Below are 22,314 nucleotides of genomic sequence, written 5' to 3' on the forward strand. Positions count from 1 at the left end.
TTTGATCTTAGAAAGACCTTTAAAAGACATCGAGTTGTTGATGGTTAAGTTGAAGAAATTTGAATTATTAGCAAGATTTAAGATAAATAAACAGAAAACTAAAATTTTATCCAAAAATATGAACATACAAGACCAATCGAAGTTGATGAATAAAACCGGGTTCAACATGGAAAAAAAGAATAAGTATTTGGGTATTATTTTGACAAATATGAATTGTATGTTTTTCAAAATAATTATGTTAAAAGTTTGGTGTGAAATCAAAAAAGATTTTGCAAGATGGGAAAGGTTGAAATTATCTTTTTGGGGAAGGATATCCATAATCAAAATGAATGTATTACTGAAAATGCTTTTTCTTTTCCAGAATATACCAGTATTACTCTCTGATAAACCTTTTAAAGAATGGCAGAAAGATGTGACAGGTTTTATATGGCAAGGGAAAAAACCGAGAGTGAAATTTAAGGTTTTGCAAGATGCAAAAGATAGAGGAGGTTTAGGATTGCCAGACCTGAAGACTTATTATGCATCATGTTGTTTTCTGTGGCTTAAAGAATGGCTATTGCTGCGAAATAAAAAAAATTGTTGAAGTTAGAAGGATATGATTTAAGATTTGGTTGGCATGGATATCTTTGGTATGATAAGTTGAAATTGAATATGGAATTTAAGAATCGTTATGTTAGACATGCACTGCGGAAGATATGGAATCGTTATAAAAAAAGGTTTTATAATAAAATCCCACTCTCAACCTCACCAAAAGAAGCACATTTTGGTTTGGGAACAGCACAAAGAGACAAATGGTTATTGTATAAGAATATAAGAACATAAGAACATAAGAACATAAGAACAGCCCCACTGGATCAGGCCATAGGCCCATCTAGTCCAGCTTCCTGTATCTCACAGCGGCCCACCAAATGCCCCAGGGAGCACACCGGATAACAAGAGACCTCATCCTGGTGCCCTCCCCTACATCTGGCATTCTGACTTAACCCATTCCTAAAATCAGGAGGTTGCGCATACACATCATGGCTTGTACCCCATAATGGATTTTTCCTCCAGAAACTTGTCCAATCCCCTTTTAAAGGCGTCTAGGCTAGACGCCAGCACCACATCCTGTGGCAAGGAGTTACACAGACCGACCACACGCTGAGTAAAGAAATATTTTCTTTTGTCTGTCCTAACCCGCCCAACACTCAATTTTAGTGGATGTCCCCTGGTTCTGGTATTATGTGAGAGTGTAAAGAGCATCTCCCTATCCACTCTGTCCATCCCCTGCATAATTTTGTATGTCTCAATCATGTCCTCCCTCAAGCGTCTCTTTTCTAGGCTGAAGAGGCCCAAACGCCGTAGCCTTTCCTCATAAGGAAGGTGCCCCAGCCCCATAATCATCTTAGTCGCTCTCTTTTGCACCTTTTCCATTTCCACTATGTCTTTTTTGAGATGCGGCGACCAGAACTGGACACAATACTCCAGGTGTGGCCTTACCATAGATTTGTACAACGGCATTATAATACTAGCCGTTTTGTTCTCAATACCCTTCCTAATGATCCCAAGCATAGAATTGGCCTTCTTTACTGCCGCCGCACATTGGGTCGACACTTTCATCGACCTGCCCACCACCACCCCAAGATCTCTCTCCTGATCTGTCACAGAGAGCTCAGAACCCATCAGCCTATATCTAAAGTTTTGATTTTTTGCCCCAATGTGCATGACTTTACACTTACTGACATTGAAGCGCATCTGCCATTTTGCTGCCCATTCTGCCAGTCTAGAGAGGTCCTTCTGGAGCTCCTCACAATCACTTCTGGTCTTTACCACTTGGAAAAGTTTGGTGTCATCTGCAAACTTAGCCACTTCACTGCTCAACCCTGTCTCCAGGTCATTTATGAAGAGGTTGAAAAGCACCGGTCCCAGGACAGATCCCTGGGGCACACCGCTTTTCACCTCTCTCCATTGTGAAAATTGCCCATTGACACCCACTCTCTGCTTCCTGGCCTCCAACCAGTTCTCAATCCACGAGAGGACCTGTCCTCTAATTCCCTGATTGTGGAGTTTTTTCAGTAGCCTTTGGTGAGGGACCGTGTCAAACGCCTTCTGAAAGTCCAGATATATAATGTCCACGGGTTCTCCCGCATCCACATGCCTGTTGACCTTTTCAAAGAATTCTATAAGGTTCATGAGGCAAGACTTACCCTTACAGAAGCCATGCTGACTCTCCCTCAGCAAGGCCTGTTCGTCTATGTGTTTTGAGATCCTATCTTTGATAGGAATTTTGAATTCAATAAAATATATTGAATTTTAACCAAGGTCACTGTGTGTTGAAGTCTAGAGAAGAATTGATTGCAGAGGGTTTTGACTGCCAATGGTTTATGTATCTACAATTATTAGAAAGATTTAAAACTGATAAAAAATTATATGGCTTTGAAGAGGGAGAGTCAATATTGGAGAAACAACTAAGATCAGATGAGCAGGTAATATCTAAAATATATTAATTGCTTTTGAAATTTGAAACAGAAGATGAGCAGGTCAAAGAATGCATGATCCATGGGCAAAAAATGTGGGCCATGAACTCTCAATGGACAGATGTGAGAAACTATGGATAAAACAGATAAAATTTACTCTGAATATTAACATTAAGGAAAACATATATAAGATGATTTATCGATGGTACGTGACACCAAGTAAACTAGCCAAAATGTATGAAAGTATGTCCAGTAGTTGTGGGAAATGTAAGAAACAAGAGGGAACCTTTTACCACATGTGGTGGATGTGCAAGTAAAAAAATATTGGTTACAAGTTCATGCACAGATACAGTTGATCTTAAAAACAAATGTACAGTTGAAGCCAGAAGTATTTTTATTAGGTATGACAGATGAATACGTGGAAAGAAAAAGTGAAGTTTTATTTTTGTACATGATAAGCGCTGCCAGCATAATACTTTATGCTCAATATTGGAAGACTATAAACATACCCTCTATAGAAAAACGGTGGAGAAAACTTATGAACTGTGCAGAGGGGAGATTGGTTCCAAGATGGCCACCTGGTGAAATCCCTGCTATTGTGCTCCTGTTATATGCCCTAATATTTCTCTTCAATTGGATCCATTGACTCTTTTTCCTCCTCTGGATGCTTCCTGAGTCCTGCTAGAGCAAAGCAACACTACCAGTTGTTTCCAGTCTGCAATCTTGTCTTTGGATTACAGTGGATTCTGAAAAGCTGCTCCGGTGGGGAAGAGGAGAAGGCATAAACACTCCCCTGGACAGGGCAACTCTCCCATCAAGCAGCTACGTCTGGAGGACCTCCCAGCATGGTCAGACACAGTAGGTGAGCTCATGAATCTTGCTTCTCCCAACAGATATGAAGTTCTTCGTGTTTCCGAATCAGAAGCGGAGAGAAACTACCAGTCTCCCTCCAGTCATATGGGCACGGCTTCAGCCTGCCCTCCTTCACCCACCCCTTCGGCTCCCTCTCCACAGGACAAGCAGTCATTATCTCAGGAGAATGGTCTCAGCAACTGTTTCTTGTCCTTGTTGGGTGATTACAACATTATTATTGGAAACACCGTTCTTTTTGTATGTAAACAGCTTAACACTATTCTTGCCCAGCTGGACTCACTTCACAAGGTCATTCAACCACCCTTATCTTCCCTCTAGGCTCAAGCTCTGGGTTTGATCTCTGACAAACCAGGGGAAGCTGAACTGCTGGGGCTGCATGAGAATCTGGATTGTGGTAAGGCTGCCTATTGCTTGTTGAAAAATCAAATACTGCTGGAATTCCAGGACTCCCCCATCCATAGGGGGCGCTGGGCCAACAAATTGAGGGCAAGGGACTCTCTATGCAGATTATTGTACCTTGATCCATCCCAGGCTGACTGTGTTGATCTGCAGGAAATCATAAAACTCCCTTGGATTCCCCAGACTCCAGGTTGGACCCGACTTCTTTTGAAGTTTGGCACCTCTCGGATCCCAGGCCAGATGCATGGGAAGAGCTGGTTTCTTCGCTCCTTTGGCATCTTCTTCTGGAGAGTCTTTGCTGACATGATTATTAAACCTCTGCTCCCAAGGCATAGAATGCAGCCTCCCCCTCCTCTCTTTCCACCAGCCTTGAAGCCTGCGCAGGCTGGCTCTGTGCCCAGTCACCGGAGGAGAGATAACCATCCCCAGAACGTGGGAGTTGCTTTTCTCCTGATTCAAGTCCTTTGGTGCTGCCTAATGTTAATGAGTTAAAGGCTGCCACTGATTCTTTAGGAAATGCTTTGCTTCAGTTAAAATCTTCACTGCATAAGCCACAAGCTTTGGCTTTCTCCCAGCCAGTTAATTTAACAACTGGCTGTTCAACTAGTGCAGTTTCTAACAGTGAATGGCAAACTCAGCCTTTTGGCACTAGCACCAAACCTCAAGCACCAGACCAGGCACATTCTTCATTGATATCTGAGATGGTGGGAGCTCAGTCACCTTCTGTCTGCATACCCCCCCTAACTGGAGCAGTTGAGCCTATGGATAGCTCTCCTTCTGAAGCCTTTAAGCCTGTGGTGATGAATGAATCGACCAGTGAGGTGGACTGTCTCAATGGGGCGGGTTTGCTGTGCCATTTGACTAACTCGGAGGAGGCCTTGCATCATGTTGTGGCTATCCAACAATTGCCTAGAGACTCAGCCCAGGTCTTGTCATCTCCCCCAAGATCATCACAGCCTAATGTGAACTCCTTATCTAAAGCCCTGGATGGGGTGCCATCGGGGGCAGCGTCTGCTGTTCCGTGCAATGAGGAGTTGGAATCAGCTCTTGAGTCCTGTAAAGCTTTGCCAGAGACTCCTGGCTTCCACCTACCCTCCAGGTCCCTTGTGGACACAGAAGTGGATGGCCAAAATTCAGGATCAATTAACTCAATAACTACTGACCTCCCAATGCACTTACCTACTGATGACCATTCACTCATTGCAAAGGTGCTCACAGCCCCCAAAGGCCCCTTGCCCGCAGAACAAGTTTTAGGGCAGATCCTCCTGCATTGGTGGCTAAAAATCTGATAATGGAATTACAGCTGGAGGCAGATGACATTGTGGAGGGTGCCATCAGTGCCTTTAAGGAACTCACAGGACCAGAACAACTAAATATTATCAGATCCCTGGACAGAGTTAAAGCAGAACTTCTCAATCAAAACGCGAAAACTTTGAGCTATGAGATCTTTCCAGTGCAAGCATTAGCTCATCTTTCTGTTCCAGAAGCAACCACGGAGGTAACTGCCGCCCTCATTCCAGGGATTTTACACCATCTCCTGTTGCCAATTTAGCCCTGAGTAGCTGCGTGTCTCACAATCCTCCCGCTGCTGAGTGTCCATCAGGAAGCAAAGACTGACTAATTAATGCTTCTCCAGCCCCTACTACCTCTTCCCATCTAAGAATTCTTTCCTGGAATATTGCAGGGTGGAAGAACAAGAAAAATGACAGCGGCTTTGACATTATTCTGTTGCAGGAGACATGGGTTTTGGACCATCTGTATATCCCTGGCTACAAGGCTTTTGTAGTACCTGCAACTAAACCCACCTCTAATGGTCGTCCTTTGGTGGGTTTAGCCAGCCTTGTACTGAAGCGGTTCAAGTCATGCCCTTTAGACATCATCCCAGGTTGTTGTAAGATACAAGCACTGAGGGTGTGTTTTACAGACATTGACTTAATCTGCGTCAACACTTATATTCCTCCTTTGCTTAATAGTTTACAAAGGACCCAGCTCTGGAATGATCTGTCAGCTTGAGTTCTGAGTGATGCAGAACCAAAGCATCCATGTTGGTTCAGGGAGCAGGTGCAGAGCAATGATTCAGCAGAATCAGCAAGCACCTGGGACAGGCACACCCTGGGTGTGACCAAGCCAAATACTGATTGGCTGAGCTGACCATATGAAGATAGTCAGGAGGAGCCTCAAGTGCAGCAGTAGGGGAGTTGATGGAGTAACTGTGAGACTGCTGCCAGTGACTGAGGAGGCTGGCTACTGTATGTATGTGATATTACTGACTTATGGACTGAACCTTTGACTGTGTATTATTGGAACTGATTTGGATTTGTTATACTGGAACTGACTGCTCTCCGTGCTGACTCTTGGACTGTTAAATGACTACTCTATATGTGATATCCCTTGACCAATACAACTGCTGAAAGTATTCTGCTGTAGTTGAAGTGGTGTTCTTGCAACCTGCTCATATTGGGACAAGACTGGGAACCTACACCAATCCTCTTATAATTTTTTACAAGCCCCCCTTAAACCTTAACACTCCTGCCTTGCCCCACCAACCACTGAGAGCATCCTCTGTAACAACATAGAGTGTGGCAGCGCAAGATGGTGCTTTGGGAAGCACCCACGGTTTGTTATGGCTTTGTTGCTTGTTCGGAGTGCAGAGGCACTGAGAAATGTCGCAGTTTGGATGCTGCTTGGGAAGCCCACAAGGCCTAGGGCCTGGTGGCTTGCTGGGAGTACAGAAAGCAGATGCACTGAAGGGTTAGTAGGAACTGAAATAGCAAGGAATCGGAGCAAGGATGAGGCGGCAGTCATAGATTCAAAGGGTATAATGCTGGCAGGAGAGCTCGAAGCAGAACGCTGGGAGATCGAGAGAGAATGCGCTCCTACCGGCTAGCCCACTCAGCCTTTATTGAAACTTAAAAACATGACACAATGCTGTTACAACATTAAGGGTTATTAAAGCTTAATAAGATTATACTGGCTGCCTACTAGCTAGTTCTAGCTTAACCGCAATCCACATTCCTAGGTATTATTCTCCTTCATAACATCCTCTTGTTGACAGGCTACAGAGCTTCAGACTCAGCATGTCACCAAGGCTGCACACATTTGCTCTGCGCAAGTGCAATGTGTGCTTTGCTTTATTACCAACATACAAAGGCTAAGGCTAGTGCCTGCGTAGATAACCACTACAATAGAGACCTTGGGGGAGGAGCTTTCACTTGAATATGGGATAGAATCTGCACCACTGTTGTCCTCAGTACTGGGGAGGGGCTTCTCATAGGCTCCTGGTTTTTGCTCAACCTGGTCTACACTTGATGATGCCCCTGCAATGGAGGTTAACAACCTATTCTGCAAGCTTTGTATAAAACACAACAGTCAAAGCTTAAGTATAGCACTAAACCATAGTATTCTTGTACAGCACTTTTTGAATGTGAAAAGTTTTTCACAAACAATAACCTTGTAAGGAAAGCATTATTATCCCTATATTGCAGCTGAGGCTGAGCTGCACCAAGATCACTTAGTAAATTGTCGGAAGTGGTGAGGTTTGAACTAGGATGCCCTGATTTATAGTGCGGGTGTGTAACCATTATGTCACATCACCCTCATAGTCATGTGAGGATCTTGCAGCAGGACTGTTGCAATCCCATAATAGCTTTCAGAGGAGTATAAAGCTGAGGTGCTTATTTCTGACAAACCTCCAAGCACAAAGGAAGCAGAAGCTGCAACTTCAGGAAGATGGCAACAGATTTCCGTGTTCGCAGCGTCTTGGTGACGGGATCAAATCAGGGAATTGGTCTGGGTTTGGTGAAGCAGTTTCTGAGGCTACCATGTCCACCTCAGTGGGTCTTTGCAACAACCCTATACCAAGATGGACCAAAGAACAAGGTGAGAATCGAAAGCAACCCCTAACACACCTGACAGGGTTGTTCTAGCTAGTGGCTTTGTCTGTAATTCCCAAGTGTCTCCTGGGACCTCAGAGAACATCTTAGGATCTATCTCTATACCAGCCACGTGCAGCTCTTTGACATATAATAGGCAGCTCATGAAATACGTTGGCTGAGCTTTTTGCATTACAGTTAATATAAAAGGTAAGTAAGAAATTTTCAAGCTTTATAACTTTTTACCGGATTTAACTGAGAGTTCACTGGGTCAAAACATTAGTTTAACGTTCATAATGAATAGATATAATTAAGAATTTAAATGCTTCTTACTTATTCTGGCTCTCAAACATCTGAAGTTCATTGCAAGTGTCTCTCATGTTAAGCAAATTTGGTCACCCTGTTCTATATGTAGCCTTCTCTTGGTGCCTAATCACAGTTCAATCAAAGGCAATTTTTTCTTTTTTTCTTTTTTAACAGGAGATAGAGGAGTTGTTATCTCAGCACCAGAACCTGGTCCTACTGCATTTAGGTAAATATTCAGTTCCCTGGGCGCTGCTTGATGTTCCTCCATGCTTGAGAGTTGTACTTAAGAACTGGTTCAAGTTCTGTACCACAAGAGTGCCTCCAAGTGTGGGAGAGGAAGCAATGCCCAGATCTAACTATAGTGTACAGCAGCATTTCTCAAACTATGGGTTTGAGAAACTCACCCAATTTCTGGTGGGTCCTGCAGGGCCTCCAATGAAAACACAGGTGATGGAAAGGTTAGATAACTAATTGCCTCGAGCCCTGTGGCTATTCAAAAAATCAGATAGCTGCTAACTGCCCTGCAAACAGCTGAGCTCCTGCAGTTTGCAAGCTTGTGTAAATATAGGGAGATAAATGTCTGAGCATTTTTTCTGGTGCGTTTTTTGTCCAGATCTGTCAATGACAGGTAATGGGAGCAGGTGTCACATCACTAAGCCCTTCAAGTCTTTTAGGTTATTCATTAGGGCTGCCTCATTACGAGAAATGGATAGAGTTTTCTGCAAATAAATATCACTTGTAAGTAAATAAATAAATATTATTTCTTTCTTTCTAGATCATCTTTTTTAAAGTCTTGCAAAGCTAGGTGGATCCCAATAGAGCAGGGGTGTCCAAAGTTTTTGGCTGGAGGGCCACATCATCTCTCTGACACTGTGTCGGGGGCCAGAGGGAAAAAAAGAATTAATTTACATTTAAAATTTGAATAAAGTTGCATAAGTTTACATAAATGAATATATTAAAGATGAACTTATATGAATGAATGAAGGTCTTGCAATAGCTCAATGCCTATAAAAGGCCTTGCACAAAGCAAGGTTGACCTCTCCTTTGCTGTCTCTGCTGCATCACAGACATGAAACAGCAAGCAGTGGAGGGAGACCTCATCCCACAGCTCACGTGAGAGGTCAAACCGTCGTCCTCATGCTGAGAGCAGTTGCGTCGGGCCAGTGCGGGCTCCAGCAGAACTCCAGAGGGCCAGAGGCTCATTGGAAACTGGGGGCTCCCTGAGGGCCGCATTGAGAAGCCTCGAGGGCCGCATGTGGTCCCAGGGCCGGGGTTTGGGCACCCCTGCAATAGAGTGTCCTTCTAGAACGTAGATCCCAGTGTTAAAAAGTTTGGGAACCACTGGTGTGTATAGCCTTTTGCCTATACAACAAAACTTTCCAGAAAACTTTACAAAATTCATGAGCTAAGACATCTGTTCTGGGAAAAAAAAAAAAAAAGCACTAATGCTGACCTTGCTTTGAAATTAGCCTGTGGCCACATGATGATATTGTGTTGCTCATTTAAAGATCTAGATTTCCTGTTGTTCCAGGCAGTGCCTCACAGTTGATGCATGTACTTTTGATAGACTCCATGCCAAAAGAAGCCGTCATTCTCCATTTCCAGCTAGGGTGCAGTAACCACTGGCCTAGCTAGTGGAGTTGATGGGTTGAGGTGAAAACAATTCCATCGAGAAGCAGTTCCCTTGCCTGGACAGACTGGATAGGCTTTAGGTCTTCTGACACTGAGCTTCCCCCAAGCTGGCTGACTTACCAGTTTTATGTGGATCTGTTTTGTTACAATACAATACAATACAATACCTTTATTGGCATATAAAATTACAGCAGTCACAAAAAAATAATCGGCCACTGAAAAGATATACATGATGGAGAGGGGAAATAGAAATTGATTTAGGAAATGGAAGATATTTTAATAATTAGGGATAAAAACCTGGCAACTGCTAATATCTGCCTGGTTATCACTTAGCAAAGCGAAACAGAGATCGATAAATGGAACAGTAGGATGTCGTAAAAAGGGATCCAAAAACAACTTTCAAAGTGGACAATGCACTGGGCAGTGAATCAGGATGTGCTGCAATGTGTCCAGCTTGAGGTGACAGAAGGAGCACAATCTGCTGTACCAAGGCGTGTGAGAAAATCTGCCGAGATGGTACGAGGAAGGAAAAATGTTAAAATGCGTAAGCATAAAAGCCCTTCTAAGGGAAGGATTTATTAGGGTATCAAAATATTTCGAAAGCTGACCTGGTAAAGGACAGAGACCAAAAAAAAGAGGGGAACAAACTGGGTTAAGATCCACGGAAAGAGAAGTAAATTCAGCTTCCCAAAGCCTAGATTGGATTAGCTTATAGGCCCTGTTAACATCAAGGCCCACTAAAGATTCCAGTGAAAGATCTAAGGAATTCAATTTGGAATCAATGTTTAAAAACCAACTAGACAAAAAAGGGTCTCTTAACAGGTCATTGAGAAGGGAATCGGGAGGGAGGGACAAATGAAGCTGGAGCCAAAATTTAAACGTTATAGCCCATGCTGTGGTTGAAGGGAGATGGACTCCCAACTCGAGAGTCAGCGTTGCTAACCGGATGGAATTTGGAACTCCGAGAATCCTCCTAAAAAATACGGCCGCAACTTGGTCCAGGGTTTTGTTGACTTCCTTAATCCATACAGGGACACCATATAATAGTTGGGCCACAATCTTAGCTCTGAAGACCTGGAGAGCGGCAGGTACGAATTGGTTACCAGTGCTATAGTGGAAGCGAGTAATCGCCTTAAGGTGATGATTCGAAGTGGCGATAGCTAACTTCCTATGGGCTGCCCAAGTAAGTCGATAATGGAAAAGCAGGCCAAGATATTTAAAGGTGGGCACTTGCTCGTAGGTGGAATGGCCTACCCTCCAGGCCGACGGGGACCAAGATTTTGAGAAAACCAGGATTTTACTTTTGTTAGCATTGATAGTCAGATCGTTGGATATGCAGTAATCCTGAAAAATAATGAGGGCTTGATGAAGACCAGATTTCGTTAGTGAAAGAAGAACTGCATCATCCGCATACAATAAAAGGGGTACTGGAACACCATTAAGGATAGGGGGAGAGACCCTTTCGTTAGAAAAATAGGAGGGGAGATCAGATAGAAAGAGGTTGAAAAGTGAAGGGGCTAGAATGCATCCCTGTTGGACACCCTTATCGATAGAGATATTATCTGATAAAGGACCTGGAGGGCCAGATCAAACTTTACATGAATTAGAGAGATGAAGACGACGGATTAAAAAAGGAGACGAGGATCGATACCTCTAAGGGTAGGTTTGTCCCAAAGAAGGGATCTATTGACAGAGTCAAATGCACCCTTAAGGTCGAGAAACGCTACATAGAGCTTTCTACCATGATGGACGAGATATTTTTCAGCTGAAAAGGAGAGCAAAAAGGTATGGTCATTCGTAGAAGAACCAGGTCGAAAACTGATTTGCTCTCTGCCAGGAAGGTCCACCGAAAGTGCCCATGTAGTCAGTCTCGAAAGCAGGAGTTTCGCATACAACTTACCGATGATAGAGAGTAAGCTGATTGGTTTATAATTCTCCAGTAGGGCAGGATCACCTTTCTTAAAAATGGGGACAATAATGGATAATAGCCAGGATGCCGGAATGCAACCTGAGCTATTTACAAGAGTAAACAAATTGGCTAGGGGAAAAGCCCACCATGTGGGTTGACTGGTAAGAATCTCGCTGAGAATACCATCAGGACCCGGAGACTTACCTGATTTTAAAGAGGAGATTAGAGATAGAACTTCACTTGGATCCACTGAGGGCCATTCTGGAAGGTTAGGGACAGGCGAGGAAAATGTTTTATCTTGGGATGGAGCAGAAAAAATATTAGAAAAATACACCACCCAGGAAGCGGGAGAAACAGAAGAGGGATTTGAACTTAAGGGGTGAAAGGAAGGAGAGACTAAGGACCAAAAGGCCTTATGGTTGTTGGAGGAAATTGCAGTTAAAAGCTGCCTCCATTTATTCTGGGCATAGTTGTGTTTTTTTTGCCTCTAGCAGATCTTTAAAATGCGATCTTGATTGAAAGTATGATTGTAGAGCTGAAGGAGTAGGATTATGACGAATAGAAAGAAAAGTCTGTCTAATTGAATATTTGAGTAACTGACATTCCCTGTCGAACCAGGGAGAGCGGTTCAAGGGTTTTGAAGCGGTACTATACGAAATCAGGAATGTGGATAAAGAAGACGTAATAGTAGAGTAAGTAGAAACAGCCTCTGTGGAAGAATTGGTTGCAATCAGAGATATATGAAGAGCAACAACCGCTTCAGATGTAAACCAGGAGGTTAGAGCCTCCTCTAAGCGATGAGACCATTTGAAGTGAGGGGGAAGAGGATTGGTAGAATTGTTGGTATTGTCATTAACAGAGGGAATGGCTAAAAGTAATTGAAGAGGAAGATGGTCACTTTCATGGAAAGGGACAATCTGAAAATCAGAAAGCTAAGGGAGTAAGGGTGGGGAAGCAAGAACAAAATCAATAATGCTAGACCCTCTCGGGGCAAAATGGATAAAGGGAGGGGCGTTTCCAAATATCCATTCAGGACAATAAGTTTCAGGACAGTACATAAATTAATCAAATAAGGCGCGTAATCATTAACCATCTGGTCTGAGGAACAGCAAGGACGAAGGAACCAGGGGTGAATAGAATCGTCCACTTCTAGTTGCATGAACCGAGCTAAAGCAGTATTATTAGGGCCACGTCTAGTGTTAAAATCTCCTAAAATGAGGAGAAAAATGGAAGACTGCAAAGAAAGATAATTGGAACAAAAAGCCTTCACCGCATCCCAAATATGTAATGTTGAAGCATCGGACGGTGGAAAATATACATTGACCATCCAAATTTGTACGTTTTGGCAGCGGAATAGGAAAGATTGAAAATAGGGAGAGGTAGAAGCGAGGGGAGTTAAGATGAATTGGGAAGAGTTTTTGGAAAAACAACATAGTCCCACTCGAGGGCGGCCTTTCAGATTTAGTTTGAAGGCTGGGAGCGGGAATGACTTAAAACCGAGAAGAGAAGGGGGAGATTGGGACCAAGTCTCTTGCAAAAGAATTAAATCATAGGAGGACAAAAAGGAGACAACCTCCTGGTCAAAACGCTTCTTCCCCCAACCCGCAATGTTCCACAAAAGAATTTTGGGAGGGACAGAAGGAACAGGAGCAGGGGAGGGTAAGGGTAAAGGTCAACAGGGGGAAGAGGGAATATCATCGGGGGATACAATCTTTTGAGAGTCATTCAAAGGAGCAGGGAGAGATGAATCATGCACTGCTAGAAGCTCGGGTGGAGACAGCTCATCAGGAGGAAGAGTGTTCTTTCCAATGTCCACAGTTGTAGAGTAGTCGAAGTCCATTGGTGGAATCATCTGGGCCGAAGCATTAACTAGCCGAAATTCGCCCCTTGGTGGAGGATTGATGATTATGCAGGAAGGAAACTAAAGATTTGGGTGTCAGAGCTCCAACTCCAATGTCCTTCGGCTTGGAGTCTCCCACCGGAAGATCTGTTTTGTTTTCAAGCTCATGGTTTAAACATAATGTCATACCTCCAGATGTCACTGATCTCGAGAGTATCAATGCAGCTGTGCAGCAAGTACAAAAACATGTTGGGGAATGTGGGCTGAATCTCCTGATCAACAATGCTGGCATCAGGATCCATACCACCTTGGCGACAGAAACCGCCAAGAGCATGATGGCTGAATACAACACCAATACTATCGGGCCACTACAGGTGAGCCAGGTAAGCCACTGCCTCTCAGCCTTGGGGAAGCTCTTCATTCAACAGCCACTCTCCAGGTAAGAGCTGTTGATCTTTGTGTGAACGAGCACCTGAGTATATCATAGTGTGGACCAAGTTGCTTGACCACATTAACTGTGTGACCTGGCTGGATTCATGAAGAGCTGATCATTTGGTGAAGCTACTTTTGCTTTGGAAAAATTACACATCCATCTCTAAGGTGATCTGGTAAGGAGGTAGATCAAAGGCCAAACTTCAGATGGTGGTTTTCTGGCAAACTTTAGACATAACCTGTCAAGTACTCTGCACAATCCAAGAGATCAACTATGCTTGGGAGAGAGTTCTCCAGCCCTTCTCCAACACACATATACTGAATGTATGGAGGGGGATGGGGGCCTGTGTCCACTGCTCCATTCCCCTTCGGTGCATCCAGTCAAAAGCTTGAAAGGAAGCTTACCTTGCATAGGAACTGGGATCTCAGGCATGTGGATGTCTGTGCATGAACAATGCTCATAGAGGCCCCTTTTCACATTCACAGTGCAATCCTCTACACCTTTACTCAGAAGTAAATCCCATTGTACTCAACAGGGCTTACTCTCAGAGAACTGTGTTTAGGATTGCAGCCTCAGGGCCCAATCCTATCCAATTTTCCAGCACTTGTGCAGTTGCAATGCAGCCTCAAGGTAAGGGAACAAATGTTCCCATAACTTAAGGTGGCCTCTGTGACTGTAGTGCATGCCCCATTGGCATGGCTGCACTGGCACTGGAAAATTGGATAGGATGGGTCCTCAGCCATGTTGCGGACATGGCTGGAATGCCCAGTCCTGCTTCCCACTCCTGGAGGTTTGGTGAGTTTACCCACACTTACCCAGGAGTAAGTCCCACTGACTATCATTGTAAATACATATAGTAGCCTGTTAAAGATCTGTAACATTTCCCCAAATCCAGTCACAGACTATGGTAGCATCAAGTCTAACATATTAAAAATAAAATATTGAAATGAATGGGGACCCACCTGAAATTGGCTCACGACCCACCTAGTGGGTCCTGATGCACAGTTTGAGAAACACTGAGCTAGAACATTGGGGAGTTGGAAGAGCAGAGGCTGGCACATCATTGGGTAAGGGGGAGTAGCATTTAGCATGTCACCTTAGGAGGTCTTGATCCAAGCCCTGCATGAAGAGTAACTTCCTCAGAGCCCAAACCTATGCATGTCTACTCAGAAGTAAGTCCCATTATAGTCAGTGGGGCTTACTCCCAGGTAAGTGTGGATAGGATTGCAGCCTCAATCTGTCTACCAGCCTCCAGAATTCCTCTTCTTCCTTTTGCACCCTGGATTTGAAAAGGAATATGGGAATGGAGCAGAAAAAGAGGTATGGCAGAGAGAATAGGCATCAGACACTCAAGTCCCCAACTCTCCTTCCCTCTTCTCTTTCTACTCCCCATGACAGAGAGGCTGACAGTAGACTTTCCAGTTTCCTTTCTCATTTTATGGTGATCTGGGCTGTATGTAGCCACTAGAGGGCATGTACAAGCTTTTGAAGACATCTTCTCTGATGGATTAAACAACCTGAAAGCCTTGGTCAAGAAACTGCCAGTCACCTGGACAGGGCTAGATAGAATTGCCCACCCTCCAGGATCAGCCTGGAGCCTCAAGTAATCAGCAATCCTGGGAGATTTTAACAGGGATTTTAGGAATCTCCAATATTACATCATGCCGCTTTGAGTCCCCTTGGGGAGAAAGGTGGGGTTAAAAATGCTGTAAATAAATAATAAATAAAGCCTCCAGGAGTTGTTTGACTGTTGGCAACCCTAGGACAAGACCGGCCTTCCCCATCCCGAACTGAGCTCCTGTCCCAGAGGCAGGACCAGATAGACGTGGTAACAAAATAGGCATTTAATATGGGCCAACAGTTTCAAGGGCTCCGCACCAGCTTCCCAGCTGCATCAAAGGCCCATACGACAAGCAGGTAGGAAGATAGAGGTGCGCAGCTGAAGGCTAACTGGCCACTGTTTGCTTACCTGTCGGTGTCCAGTTTTTACTGTGACCTTTTTTCTTGCTTAGAACTTTATGTGCAGCCGCTCTGATAGCTCAGTCTCTTTGAGCTCCACTGAGTCAGTGGTTTCTTAACTGGACTTCTGTCATTGTGCAGCAACTGTTACCCTGCACATGCCTGATCTTGTCTGATCTTGGAAGCTAAGCAGGGTCAGGCCTGGTTAGTACTTGGATGGCAGACTGCCTGGGAATACTGGGTGCTGTAGACTTATACCATAGTCTACATAGACTGAAGATTGCCAACCATTTCTGTCATTGTGCGGAGGAGGCTTCTACACCCACAAAATGTCCAAATTCTTCACATGGTGATGAGATGCATCCTCTTTGGTTTGTTTTTCTGAGTTTTGCCCTTATGGTGGCGGTGGGGGGGGAGCCACTGAAATCGTATTCATGTCTACTCAGAAGTCCAGTAAGCATTTTAGCAAATGTAGAGCAAATGAAAAAATTAAATTAGTTTACTATTCAAGTAAATAATGTATGTTTTAATATTTGTGTATTTTTAAAATTTAGGCCCCTTTCTCACATATGCTGCAGGTCCTGCACTAGCTTAATCTGGGCCTGCCCGGAGGGGGAATCTCATCAGAGGGGAGATTGGATAGAGCAGTGTGATATAGTGGTTAGATTGCTGGACTAGAACCTGGAAGATTAAGGCTCTATCCAATCCTATCCAACTTCCAGTGCAGATGCAGCTGCAATGCAGCCTTGAGGTAAGGGATCATTTGTTCCTTTACCTTGAGGAGGCTCCCATGACTGCCCTCCCCACTACAGGATGCAGTGCACACCCCACTGGCACAGCTGCATAAGTGCTGGAAAGTTAGATAGGATTGGGGCTAAGATTCAAATTCCCATGTGGATGTGAAACTTACTGGGTGACTGTGGGCCAATCAGGGTTAGCCTAGCCCACATCACAAGGTTGCTATGAGGATAAAATGGGAAGAAACCATGTACACCACCCAAAGAAGCTCCAAGGAAAATTACACCACCCAGAGCAGCTGCAAGGAGTGCAATAGAGTAACTCTTGCTTATGTTGGACATCTATCCCATAGAGGTGACATAGCAAGAACACAGTACTGTACCTGTGTTCAAAGGGATGGGCAGGTCATGAAGACCAATGTTACATTGAAGCAGCAATTATAATTTCTCCCCCCCGCCAAAGGATTTTTGTTTCAAACACTGTAAAAGCACAAACTGGCCTCCTGATCTGAGCTGGTGCCCTTATATGTCTGCCCTGCGTGCCTACATCAAGATACCCTTGCAATATATTGCCATTGCACTGCCACATTTCCCAGGTCTCAGAATAGCCATTGGCACTGTCTGTCTTCCTCTCTAGGCATTTCTGCCCCTGCTGAAGATGGCAGCTCAGAGAAGTCTCCAGGAAGGACTGAGCTGCAGCAAGGCAGCCATTATCAATATATCCAGCGCTGCAGGCTCCATCGAAGTCATGCTCATCTGGGACAGGCAACCGAATATTGGCTATCGTTGCAGTAAGGTACTCACTGTGGAAACCCCCATGAAATTCCTTAGAAGAGTCTGGGAGCCTCACCTGCCCTGGTCTGCTTTCCAGAGGGCTTTTGAACATGATGTCTATGTGTGAAATACTGTAAGGCATTGTTCACTTGTGGGATATATCCCTTCCCTTTTGGTTGTACTTCTGTTGCATTTTCTGAAATCCCAAGTAGGAGGAAGAGGGTAACCTTGGTGCTCTTTGCTAGTGTTCCGTACAGTAGCATAAATATAACAGTTTTCTTGTTTGGGTTATCCCAAAGCTGATCATCATAGGAATAGCTTTAATTTATTATAGAAATAAGTTTGCAAAATGGTGCCATCATTGCAGTGTGATTGTCACTCATTATGACCTACAGGTGTCCCAAATCCCGCCCAAGGAATGCCCTTGGCAGTCATGCAAAGCACGTTTCCTATGACGGTCACAAGACCAATGGGCAAATAAATGTATTTGTCTAGGAAGAAAAGAAAATAGTGTTAGATCTGCATTCTGGAACAATGCAATATTTCCAGTTCTGTCAAATCCTGCTTTTGAAAGGGTTACTTGTTAGGGAGTCTGCAGGAAAAGAGAGCTACCTTCAGGCTGCAGGAAAAGAGAGCTACCTCTGTCTGGAGCGTGACCATTGGTGCATTTGTCAAGCAGTCTGCAAAGTTGCTATATCCTCAATCCCAGTTCCTATCAGCTGGATGGGTAAACATATAGTAATACCCCAAACCGAATTGTAATTACTTGAGATGTAAGGACCCCAGACTTAAGCCACTTAATTGTTGGTTTTTGCTTTTCCTGCTTCTTTCCAGATTACTAAATCTTGGGTCAGAGAAACCATTTTAGGCTACAATTGTACACACTTTCCTGGGAGTAAACTCCATTGAACACAATGGGACTTACTTCTGAGTAGACATGCCTAGGTTTGTGCTGTAGGTCTGCAGCTGGTTGCAGCCTCCCCTGCTTCCCCTTGCTTCCTAGCCCAGCAACAGAATGAAACTTGGTGTTTTTTCTAGAACAATTGATTCAGCAGAAGCTCCACTGCCAGTCCCTTGTTCAGTGCCCCATCTCTGCTCATTGTGTGCGCTTGTCTGCTTTCTCTTGTAGGCTGCTTTAAACATGCTCACCAAATGCCAATCGCTGGTGTATCCAGACTGTGGGATTCTGAGTGTTTGCATCCATCCTGGCTGGGTGAGAACTTATACTACAGAGGTAACCTGCTTTCACTTTTACATCATTAAAAAAAGCAAAAAATTAGCTAACTAATTAACCAGCAGTGCATTTAAGAGCACCTGGAGCCTTCTGACCCCAGGTTCAGTCCCTGGCCTTGCTAGTTTAGACTACAGGATTGGAGCTTGGAGATACGAGAAGCAGCAACAAGTGGAAGTGCAAGACTTTTAGCATGGCCCGTTGTACCTGGGCCCAGGGTCAAAAAGGGTGTCCAGGAGCCAAAGGAGGGGAGCCAGAAAATTCCTGGGATCGCAGAAAACGTTTGCATATATTGTGTGAAGACGAGCACTCACATTTTGTGTAAGCCTACATAGTTTGATATACCATAATTTGTAGAAATTATACAAATTAATTAACTTTATACTCTTGATAAAACTCTTCTCAGGGGCCCTGCCACTTAGTAGTACTTTTGGTAATGCTGTATCTTGAATTTCTCCCATGTAAGCTTGGGTAGCTCCCGCCTGAAGCTCTGGAAAGCCAGTACTCATCAGTAGAAACACTCACCATCATGTCACCCCCAATGTGGAGATCCAGGTGGTGCCACCAAGATATCAAACAGCACGTGGTTTTGGGGCCAGGTACTTAGCCTGGCAGTGGTTCTTTCCTAGCTAATCAGACACCTTTTCATGGCAGGCAGAGCTGACCGTGGAAGAGAGCACCCAAGGCATCGTCCGTGTGCTCTCCACGCTGACTGAAATGGATAATGGTACCTTTGTGGACTGGGAAGGACACCGAGTTCCCTGGTGAGAGCTTTGTCTGAGAAGGCGGAGAGGCAGCCTGCGCTTGCGACAGACCTCCCAATAAATGAACTGTATTGCAAGAAAACTATGTGCGGCTTTTTTTCTTCACTAGGATCCAGAGAACCAGCCAAATATATAACCAAATAGAAAACGTATTTCAAAAAGATTTTAGCCAAGAAGAAGCATCAGACTCAGCAGGAGGGACATTAGGAAACTTCCTTAGGGATGTATGTGAATATCTAAGGGCACAATCCTAACCTAGTGCTTTCCCAGGAGGGTCGCAAACATGGCCCTAAACGTAGAGCACATTTGCACCTCCTCAGGAGTTGGCTGGGCTGCTGCAAGGACATGCACTGGCCTGTGGAGGCTGTATTCAGCCTTTGCAGCAACTTGGGGAGAGAGGGTTGCGTTTTTATACATATGATTTGAAACTATTGCAGCCACTGCAAGTGAGCTAGATCATGAAAGGAAATGCAATTAATTAACTAACTAACTAACTAATTAATTGAAAATTAAATTGTATAATTAATTTATTGAATTTTTCAATTTAATTTTAAAGTAGGACTAAGGGGCAGGTGAAGAAAATGCTCTGATGCAGTTTCTTATCTGTGGGTCGCGACCCACCAGGTGGGTCGCAAGCCATTCTCAGGTGGGTCCCCACTCATTTCAATACTTTATTTTCAGTCTATTAGACTTGAGGCTGCCAAGGCACGTGACTGCATTGGACAAATGTGACACTCCTGTACTTCCAACAGGCTACTATGTTTCTCCCCCCTGAGAGGGAAGGCGGCCTTTCAATCAAACGACGGACGAGCGAATGAGCGAGCGGAGGGGGCGGGCAGGGGCTCAGCGCGCGGCCTCCCCGCTGACATCACAGGCACAGCTTAAAGAGGCACCCGTGCGAACGAATCACTTTCCCCGCCCCCTCTCCATGCTCATTGGCTCCTCCGTCCTTTGATTGACAGATCGGTCATGAGGGACCGGCACTGCCACCCTCGGCCTCCAGGGGGCCTGTGAGGCGAGGAGGCGGCGGGGAAGAGCGCGCATGCACAAGAGGGATAGCCTGAATCCACATTGCTGTATCCAGCAGCCGATGCTGCAGGGTAGGCAGATATTGGGGCGTGGCCTATCAGGGGGCGGGGCTGCAAGCTTCCTCGCCCTGCCACCTCTCTCCTGCTCCAACCCTGCGCATGCGCAGAGCCACTGAGGGGTGGCCCTGCCTGACTGAGGCGGACAACCTGTGCGGCGGTGGTTGGAGGAGGCGGAATGGGCGCTGTGCTTGCAGTTCATTAATTAATTAAGAGAGTTGACATTAACAAACACAAACCCACAGTACCCTAAACCAGACATTTTAACCACTGTGCTGTGGCGCACACTGGTGTGCTACGAAGGGTCCACAGGTGTGCCTCAGGAGCTTGGGGGAGGGGCGTCTGTTAATAGGGCCGTTGGGGGATGTGAGCCCCCACCCAGCATGGCGGCCTTGTCAGTGGTCCAAAAACCGATAGTTGAAACACTGGTGTGCCGCGAATGGTCCACAGTTGTGCCGTGGGAGGTTGGAGGGGTCATCTTTTAGCAGGGCCACTGGGGGTGTGAGGCCCCCACCAGCAGCAGGGTGGGCCCTGTCAATTGTCAAAAACCGATGGTGTGCCTTGACCACATTAGCACCTTGTCACTGTGCCATGAGACGAAAAGGGTTGACAATCAGTGCCCTAAACATACAGTAACACACACCACAGCATACGACAAACAAGCACAGTCAGTTCTCTTTATACACGAATCCACGAGGGCAGGAATTGCCACCCACCTCTTGTTATCTGCGCCTCTCCTCATTGCCTGCTAATATTGCGCTGGCCGTGGAGGTTTGGGATCAGAGTTTTCCTTCTCTCAGATGAGCTGCCTTCCCAGGCTAACGGGTCCCATCTACCCGGTGCTGTTTAGTCGCCTCTTACGACAAGTACAGCCAGACTGAGGGCCTATTCTTATTCCCAGCCCCCAGGGGATAGTTGGCATGTATTAGCTCTAGAATTACCACAGTTATCCAAGGAATGGTGGGAGCGACCAAAGGAACCATAACTGATTTAATGAGCCATTTGCAGTTTCACTCCACTGCCTCATGGCTACATCCAGTTATGGAAAAGGCTTCAGGAGTCAACCTCAAGGCAAAATCTGGAGCCGGAGTCCCTGAGGCAGTTCATGGCTGAACACAGTCACGTTTTGGCAACTCCTGCGATGCCGCTGGAACCAACCGTATTGGCCTCTGCCTTTCCATTGGACCATTTCAGCAACATGGAGAGGGGGGATTTGCTACATGGGAAACAGTCTATCCTCCATATCTACTTTACCCAGGTTTCACATACTGGAGAGGACACTCTGTTCCAGAACCACCATTCAGAGCGCAATACCATAGTCTTCCGAGACTGAAGGATGCCAACATTGCGCTGGCACCACATCAAATGGGCATTGGTATTCGTCCCTGGAGAGTTGTCAGACACATTTGTGTCCGCTTCCAGACTTGTCCCATTGTCCCATCTACAACATATAGATGGAGACTGAATGAATTGTTGTTACAAGAAGAGGTCATAAAAAGGATGCCAAGCAGAAATTAAGGGAATTTTTTAATCTGAATTCAAATAAGGGAACAGAAATGAGGACAGTTTGGGACGCTAGTAAAGCCTTTATGAGAGGATACTTTATTCATAAAAGCATAGAATGGAAAAAAGAGAGACAAAGTAAGTTTCAGAAAATTGAAGAGGAAATTAAAAAGAAAGAATATGAGCTAACAGAGGTCCCTGGAGATAAAAAAATAGTACAGCAAATAAAAGATTTACAGCATCAACTATCTTTGATGACGGTGAATCAAATGGAAATTAAAGTTTGTTAAACTAAGATATTTTGAGCATGCTAACAAACCAGGAAAATGGTTGACTTACAAATTGAGGAAGGAGCAAGAAAAGAGAGTAATTTTAAAATTGCAGGAGGCAGGATAAATTTATACTGATCAGGAGGATATAAATAAAATAATTGCAAATTATTATGCTAATTTATACAAAAGTCAGAAAATAGATTAAGTAGAAGTAAAGAGCTACTTGGATAAACAAAATTTACCAAAAAGGTCTGAAGAGCAAAGAAAAA

The 22,314-nt window shown here is 44.8% G+C and overlaps 1 protein-coding gene across 1 annotated transcript; it reads left to right on the top strand.

Moving 5' to 3' along the window:
* Positions 1 to 7,457: 7,457 nt before the first annotated feature.
* On the top strand, positions 7,458 to 19,189 carry LOC136660678 (C-signal-like). The gene is made up of 6 exons (XM_066637986.1): positions 7,458 to 7,607; positions 8,081 to 8,132; positions 13,483 to 13,670; positions 17,054 to 17,212; positions 18,320 to 18,424; positions 19,076 to 19,189. Exons 1-6 carry the CDS (start codon positions 7,458 to 7,460, stop codon positions 19,187 to 19,189), a joined length of 768 nt encoding a protein of 255 aa, XP_066494083.1.
* Positions 19,190 to 22,314: the final 3,125 nt, after the last annotated feature.

This window comes from Tiliqua scincoides, chromosome 9 (assembly GCF_035046505.1).
Source record: "Tiliqua scincoides isolate rTilSci1 chromosome 9, rTilSci1.hap2, whole genome shotgun sequence".
Taxonomy (NCBI): Eukaryota; Metazoa; Chordata; class Lepidosauria; order Squamata; family Scincidae; genus Tiliqua; species Tiliqua scincoides.